At 46.1% G+C, this 7,891-nt stretch overlaps 1 protein-coding gene across 2 annotated transcripts; it reads left to right on the top strand.

The window, feature by feature from the left end:
• Positions 1–503: 503 nt before the first annotated feature.
• On the top strand, positions 504–5,873 carry bnipl (BCL2 interacting protein like). Of its 2 annotated transcripts, none has more exons than XM_030103240.1 (10): positions 504–645; positions 1,942–2,022; positions 2,237–2,304; positions 2,411–2,668; positions 2,735–2,929; positions 3,123–3,225; positions 3,374–3,505; positions 3,609–3,695; positions 5,313–5,411; positions 5,660–5,873. In XM_030103240.1, exons 1-10 carry the CDS (start codon positions 614–616, stop codon positions 5,682–5,684), a joined length of 1,080 nt encoding a protein of 359 aa, XP_029959100.1. In that variant the 5' UTR covers positions 504–613; the 3' UTR covers positions 5,685–5,873. The 2 variants fall into 2 exon arrangements, with proteins under 2 accessions (XP_029959100.1, XP_029959101.1); XM_030103241.1 differs by lacking the exon at positions 504–645 and adding an exon at positions 1,631–1,672.
• The last annotated feature ends 2,018 nt before the right edge of the window (positions 5,874–7,891 follow it).

The following is a 7,891-nucleotide window of genomic DNA, read 5'->3' on the forward strand; positions in this document are numbered from 1 at the left end:
CACATTGTAAACAAAGTGCCTATGGTCAGTTGTAATCAGTAAAATGACAATGAAGAGAGCAAAAAAAAAAAAGGAAAAAATACATAAATAGGAAAAACGTAAACAACAATAACTCAACCAAAAACTGATGGTAGACCTTGGGTGGAGAGATTGGAAGAAGAGTGATCTAGATGTGGGTTTAGCCATTGTTCTGCTGAACATCTGACCCACAGCTGACGTCACACGGCACACAGTCGGTACTGCTAACATGAGGGAGCTTTTGAAGTTGAGAGATAAAGTTGCATGTGGAAGTCAGCATTGACCTGTATGGTGATGAGGACGGAGGCGTGGCTGGTGGCAGCCTGCCGGCAGGCGGAGGTGGACCGCCCTGCCTCACGTCTGAGGTGTCGGGTGTCCCAGAGGAAGCCCACCGCATTCTGATTGGCGAGCATTAATGCAGCCTCACCTGCCTGCACGAGGCAGGTGAGGCTACACCAATCAGAGAGCAGCTCTGCACTGAAATGCAGCTCAACCTGTCAGGCAGAACAGGGCGGGCGAGCCTCACAGAGAGAGAGAGAGAGAGAGACACGGTCAGACGTGTGGTCAAAACACACCGTGACATCATTGTGACATCATGAGCTCCCCCTCGGAAACTCCTCAGCACAGGTACGTTTGATATTCACACCTGACACCCCCATACAGCTCAGTCTGTCCGTCTCTCTTTGGGTTTTGACTTTTCCCGGTGGACCGATACTGATGTGTTGACTGCTCTTGGCTCTCTCTGCCATGGGATCAAATGTTCTCTGTGTGTAACCTGAGGTCCAGGGACAGGTTCTTCATCCATCTTTCGACTGCTGTCCATGACGTCACCTCTGTCCAGTATCTGTTTCCAGGATTCAGGTGTTTTTTTCTTACTAGACCACATCAAAATTAATCCGGTGGTCCAAAGCTCCCCAAAGACTTCCAGAATCTTTTCAAGGTTCCTGAAATCTCTTCCAGAACCGGTCCACATTCTCTCGAATCTTCAGCTCATCCCCACTCATTCAGGATTTACAGTTTCCTCCTGAAGAACCACCTGTTGAAGCCTTTCAACTTATGAGCTGCTCTTCATGAACCCACATTAGGTTCTCCCAAAAGACCCCCGGAGACCTCTGATCCTCCAATACATGAACATTTTCTGTCAGACCTTTGGAAAGACTTCTAAAACTGTTCTGAAAAACCTTCTCGGAACGTCCTGCAAGATTCTCGTAGTCTGCTGGAGCTCCTCTGGATCCACTTCGAGGACTTCTGAAACCCTTGAAAAGAGAAGCTGTAAGTCTCCTTGAACCCCATGGTGTTTGGAAAACCACTCACAGAAGACAATAGGAACTTCCTTAGGTCTTTGGCAGAAACTAAATGCCTAAAAGAAGACTAAAAGTGGTCTCAAAACCCAAGTTCCTTGCTGGAAATCTTCGAGGACCTCCACTGACCTCTGCTGCAGGCTCGGCCAACAGTCCTACTGTTCACCCACTCAACCCTGGAGCCACCGCTTTGGAAACAAGATCCTTCACCTGAAGGAAGATGGCCTGCACCTGACACCTACACACACATACACACACACAGGTGTGATGACTTGGATGCGTTTACCAGCACACCTACAAACAGAGGAAGAAAGGGAACTGCTCAGGTGTGCCTGCTGAGAGTGGTCGGGCAGGTTAGTTCAGTCTGATCTGATTCAGAGCGAGCGGCTGCACCAGGGGCCGATGAGCTGAACACACTCACCTGTCCAAAACCAGGAAACTGTGTGTGTGTGTGTGTGTGTGTGTGTGTGTGTGTGTGTGTGTTGCACAGAGTTTTGATGAGTCACCTTTATTGTGTGCATTGTTAAAGTTGGACAGCGTGTTGACAGACGGTATCATCCAGTCTGAGAGAAGATGAGAGTAGAATCTGATCACAGGTGAACGGGGTGTCTGGTCCCTGCAGGGCTGCTGCTGAGTCCCCTGGGCCCCCCAACATCCAGGGCATGGAGCTGAATGAGGAGTGGCAGGATGACGGCTTCCCAAGGTCAGAGGTCAAAATGACCAATGCTCATCAAACCAAAGTGACACTGACAGATGCTAACTGAACTAAAAGGTGCTAAAACTAAAAGATGCTGACAAGTAAGGAAAGAAAATGTTAACTGATGCTCATGAAAACTGAGGAAAGCACTGACTGGGACCCATGAGTGCTAACCCCGATGTCTTGTCTGTCCTGTCTGGCTACTGCTTGGACGGTCCAGGCCGCTCCCTGAGGATTCTCGGAGTCCAGAGGAGGCATCAGGTCCAGAGGAAGATGGAGAAGGCCCAGGTGAACATCTTGTTTGTGTTCATTAAAGCTTCATTATCTAATGTTAATTAATATTGCCCTTCAAAATAAAAGTCTCTGTTTCCTCTGCCACCTGTGATAACCTTAGCCCCGCCCACCAGCCTGGCCCTATCAGGCACAGCTGGAGGAGGAGCTAAGAAGCGCCTCGTGGCCCCGTCGCTCAGCCTCACTCTGAGTCGCCGTGACTCGAGCAGCGACCCGAACAACGACAGCTTCTCTGCCGCCGCGCTGTCGGCATCGCCGGACGGGACGCCATCATTTGACATCAACCTGGAGGCTCTGGAGACGCCGTCAGACAGCGAGACAGAAACCCTGCCGGACGGCTACCACGACCTGGAGTGGGAAGGTGAGACACTGAGAGAAGCACTGAAGGGTGCCCTCAGTGGGGCTGACCTCTGACCTCTCTCGACAGATGACCTCCCTCGGATGGAGAAGGGTGGAGGGGAGGGCGCTGTCAGAAGCCCGGTGGAGCCGTCTGAGGGTCTGATGGAGCTGGACCGGGTAGACAGCAGTGGGCGCCGCTGGAGGAGGTTCTTCATCTCTGGACATGAATACCACGTCAACATGAGCGTCTTGGAGCCGTACCTGCAGGTCCTGTCACATGGAGGTCAGAAGGTCACTCACACACCTGTGTCGAACCTGTAACACACCTGTGACAACCATGTAACACACCTTCATCGTGCCTGTGACTTACCTGTGACCTGCCTGGAACTTAACTTTGACACACTCGCAGCATGCCTGTAACACACCCATCAAATCACACACACACACACACACCTCTGTATGGGATTCGTTATCAGGTTACTATGGCGATGGAATGAATGCCATCATCCTGTTCACCTCCTGTTACCTGCCGGAGAACACAGTGGAAAACTACGAGTATGTTATGGACAACTTGTTCAGGTGAGGGTCTGTGGTCTGAAGGTGAGATCGATTATAGATTACCTGGATTCAGATGTCACAGTACCTGTGTGTGTGTGTGTGTGTGTGTGTGTGTGTGTGTGTGTGTGTGTGTGTGTGTGTGTGTGTGTGTGTGTTTGTGGATTTTCAGGTATATTGTGGGCACCTTGGACTTGATGGTCTCAGAGAACTACCTGCTGGTCTACCTGTGTGCCATGGCTCCCAGAAACAAACTACCGGCCATCAAGTGGCTCCATCAGTGCTACCTGTCAATCGACCGAAGGTACAATAGTTTCAGGCACCTGGACATACCTGAGGGACGGAGTTACGCCTGCCTGTAGTTTTCATGGTGACAGGTTGTAATCTGAGTCCCGATTTGTTTCCAGGCTGAAGAAGGACCTGAAAGGTTTGCTGGTTGTCCATCCTGCCTGGTACATCAGAGCCATGCTGACACTGGTAAAGCCCTTCATCAGGTACACACACACACACACACACGCACGGTCTCGTATTTCTATCCTTGTGGGGACCTTCCATTGACTCCCATTCATGTCTAGCCCCTAACCCTGACCCTTACCCTAACCCTAACCCACACCACAATAAAGCCTAACCCTAAAGAAATGTTTTTGCACTTTTACTTTTTTCAGTAACAACAACATGGTCAAGAAAACACTGTTTCTCCTACTTAGGACCGGAAAAAGGTCCCCACAAGGCACGTCGTTCCACGTTTTGCTATCCTTGTGGGGACATTTGGCCCCGACAAGGATAGAAATACGAGAACACACACACACACACACACACACACACACACACACACACACACACATACAGCTTCTTTAATTTAAAGGTGCATTGAGGAGTTTGCACGTTTTTTGCGAAACAGCGCCCCCTGCAGGCCTTGGGTGTAATGCAGCTTAGTGAAAAACTCGTGCCTGTGGCTCGCGTGCACGGAAGAGAGGAACTCCTTCCTCGCTCTTTTAGTAGCGCTCGAGTAAGATTTAAGTTTCTTTTACCTGCTGGAGTCTGTGCTGGAGCTGTGGCAGTGCTGGAAGCCAGTCTTTTCTTACTTTCTGGAAGCTCCTGCTCAGTTGTTGCTCACTAAGCATCTGGCGGAGTAATGGCGGACAAAATGAAACCTAACCAGCCGGAGCGCGCATTATGTCATTCCTTTCAAATTCTCCCCCAAAAAATGCTGGTGCCGGACCGGCACTGCAACTTTCAAGTGACAATTTAGCGCTGTTAGAGGTACTTGTAATGAATATGTCAGGGCACATTGTACACATCATTAAAAATGTGTAACATATTTATGGTGGAAAATAAGTATTTTTAAGGTTGTAAAACTCCTTAATGCACCTTTAAGTACTGTATTGGGATACATGACAAGGTTTAGTTTTTTAATAAGTCTGAAAACATGAGGCGGTCTTATATTCAGGGTCTAAGGAAAAGCAGATATCTCATCTTTTCTTTTCAAAGTGTGTTTAAACCGTGGTCCAGCCTGAAGTCCGACTAATACTGAAAAGAAACGATTGTGTCAAAAGACGTGAGTGTCAGCAGTCCTCAGGTGTCCAGAAACGAATATATCCACTCAATAATTTCATTCATGCATTCACTCAGGAGAAAACAGAGGCTGTGGTCATTCACTGACACCGACACATAGTGTCGTGTCATCTGCAAAGAAGATGATACAATGTTCCAGGATCTGAGCCACATCGAGCATGTAGATATGAAACAAAAGAGGCCCAAGGATGTAGCCTTGAGGAACCACACAAGTGATTTTCATATGCTCAGATTTATCATTACCTGTTGACACGGAGTGGTCCCTATCCTGCAAGTAAGACTTAAACCAATCTAATGCAGTGCAAGACGTTCCTCAGGTCTGCCAGGCAGTATGTTGTGGTCAACTGTGTGGAAATCAGCATAACATCCAGCACAACTAAAACTGGAATCTAGATGTGTCACTGCTCACATAACGTAGAAAATGTAGTTTCAGTATCTTCTGTGACTCGTGTAGCTGCTGTAGCGTCCATGGCTCTTGTGGTGTCTGTAGCTTCTGTAGTGCCTCAGCTGTAACGGTTGACGTTTGATCTTTGCAGTGAGAAGTTCAGCAGGAAGCTCCGGTTTGTTCACAGTTTGCAGCAACTTTCTGAGTTCGTCCCCACAGAAAACCTTCAAATCCCAGACGCCATCCGCCAGTAAGAGTTGTTCTGTCACTCCACTGTGATTCTACTGTGACTCTACCGTCCCTCTACTGCAATTTCACTGTAATTCTGCTGTCACTCTACTGTGATTCTTCTCTTCCTCTACTCTGATTCTACTGATTCCATTGTCATACTGTAATTCTACCGTTCCTCTGCAGAAATTCAGCTGTGACTCTACCATCTCTTGTCCTCGTCCTGTCACTTATGTGATTCTACTGACTTTGTGTCTCTGTTTGTTGCAGGTTTGATGAGAAATTGAACAGGTGACACTGCTTGATGTTGAAGGTCAGAGGTCATGAGAAACAACTGGCCTTTGCCCCTGTGTACAGATGAGCCAATTTATTTTTGTTTGTTTTGATCTGAGCACACCTGACAAACACACACACTTGTTTTAATATTTTGTTCAGATCAAGAAGTAAATATTTACATAAATTAAAATTTCCCAATTTATTCATTCTCATTGTTTCCTCTTTGTTTTGTTTTTTAAATTTCCATCATGATCAGTGTCTTCCTAGTCTTTCCTAGTAACCTGGGGCGCGATCTGCTGGGGGGGCACTGGAAGTCTCAGCTTCACCAAAATGATGCAGTTAATTATCATCAGAATGAAGAAATGGAAACCGTCAGGCACACAGTACAGAAAAAAAAGTAGAAGGCACAATCAGAACAGAGGTGGTCAAGCATTGTAATATATTGTAACATCTCTGCTGTTATGTTAACGACTTTCACTTTCAGTCCAGATCATGAGCCGAGCTTCCTCATCCTCAGGCTTCACTGCCAGCAGTTTTAACAGAATGGCAATTAGTAAAGCAGTTTGGTCCGGTCTGAAAAGAGCAGCGTGAAAGCAAACCAAATTCTACTGCTACTCCACTTTAACCTCCTGTATTTCAATATATTTTTAGTTAAGCAAATAAATGTGAAAAGCACCATTTTCAGCAAAAAAAAAACAGGGATTATACAGACCCTCACTGTCAGCTTGTGCAGAGAAATTTAATAAAATCCAGACATTTGGGAAGGTTCTGGAGTTGAAAAACTGCTATGCAATGCTGATTGTTGTTGCAGATTCTTAATGTGTGTGTCTCTTTAGCCATTTGATAAACTGCCTCTCATTTTACTGTTGTTCAGTATCAGAATACAGCTTCGTCAATATCAGGCGGCTTGCTTCTTAATGAGTCTGTCCACTCAGATCTTTATCCAGTCCTCTCAGCACTCATCCACTCCACATTATGTGGGAGGAACTGGCTTAACAGGGGTCTTCGAGGTTATTCCCCATTTACAGAGTGTAGTGCGTGTGGATGTGATGTGGCAGGTGGGGAAAAGAGGAATTGATTTCAACCTGTTAAAAGAGGGAAGGAATACAAATGCTGAAAAATATTTCAGTGTACTGTACCTCATGTTGTCTGGTTAAAGTGTATTATAAAACAAAGCAACTTCGAAAGCTTTATGAAGCATGCAGCAAACTGCGGAATAAACTCCCTGAGAGGTGTTAAACTTCAAAATGATTTACAGAATAAGTGACATTAAACTGGAGATGGTTTAGTTATTAACTCATAACCATTGTCAGTAGGAAGAATTGGTGGTACTTCACCCGGAAAGCAACGTGCACTTCAGACTACATTCCCTAAGTGTCAGATTCTGACTTGTGTCACATGAGTTTCTACATGAGTCTGCCACAAGGGCAGTTCTGAAATACCAAACACATTTGATTTAGTTTTAAGTTTGCAAAGACCCGTGGTGCTAAAAGTTGAAAGGGGACACATCGAGCATGGATTGAAACTCCATACAGCAACCTTGTATAACTGGTTGAATTGTAACAACCCATATTCATAAAGAATGTAACATGGAATCAGAACAGACCATGTCTTTGTTAAGGGGCTGTCTAGCTTTAACCTGATGGGATATGTTTAAATGCTTCAGTTGTGAGGGCTGGTGAGGAGATGGACTGTGTTGATCTGAGAATGGAGAAACTAAGAAGAGCATGACATGGGAGAGACAGTCACTGGTTAAAGAAGTGTTATGGGATCATGACAGCATGCAGGAATAACAAACACTGGAAATGTGTGACCTTCCAGACTGCTGCTTGTTTGCAGGAGACATCCTTGCTGAGAGCGGCTGCAGCTGAGGCTGGCTGTCTGAGCTCAACAGAACAAGTTGCTCATTCATAAACTGAAAGAGAAACATTAACGGAGGACAAGAATAAAGGAGAGGTGGAGGGACAGCCTGTGTCCACAAAGCCATAATTCCAACAGTGCATTCATTTAGGACAGAGCAAGACCATGTGCTAAGTTGAATTTAGATCACCATTAGATTGTGGACTATTTGTGACTCTTCCTGGAGTCTTTACTTTTAGGTTTGGATAAAATTGCAGGGCAAAAACTGAACGATTGTGACTCTTTTGCATTTTAATTTTGCAGCTTTATTTTAGTTTTTGAACCTCTGTAAAAAAGAAAATGCAGCCAATAGTTTTGACACAGACG

The sequence above is a fragment of the Salarias fasciatus genome, chromosome 11 (genome assembly GCF_902148845.1).
Source record: "Salarias fasciatus chromosome 11, fSalaFa1.1, whole genome shotgun sequence".
NCBI classification, from domain to species: domain Eukaryota; kingdom Metazoa; phylum Chordata; class Actinopteri; order Blenniiformes; family Blenniidae; genus Salarias; species Salarias fasciatus.

Coding starts and splice junctions, on each gene's coding strand:
- bnipl (XM_030103240.1), top strand. CDS start 614: ATGAGCTCCCCCTCGGAAACTCCTCAGCACAG. Junction 2,305..2,410: donor GGAAGATGGAGAAGGCCCAG/GTGAACATCTTG, acceptor TGATAACCTTAG/CCCCGCCCACCAGCCTGGCC. Junction 3,696..5,312: donor CTGGTAAAGCCCTTCATCAG/GTACACACACAC, acceptor TGATCTTTGCAG/TGAGAAGTTCAGCAGGAAGC.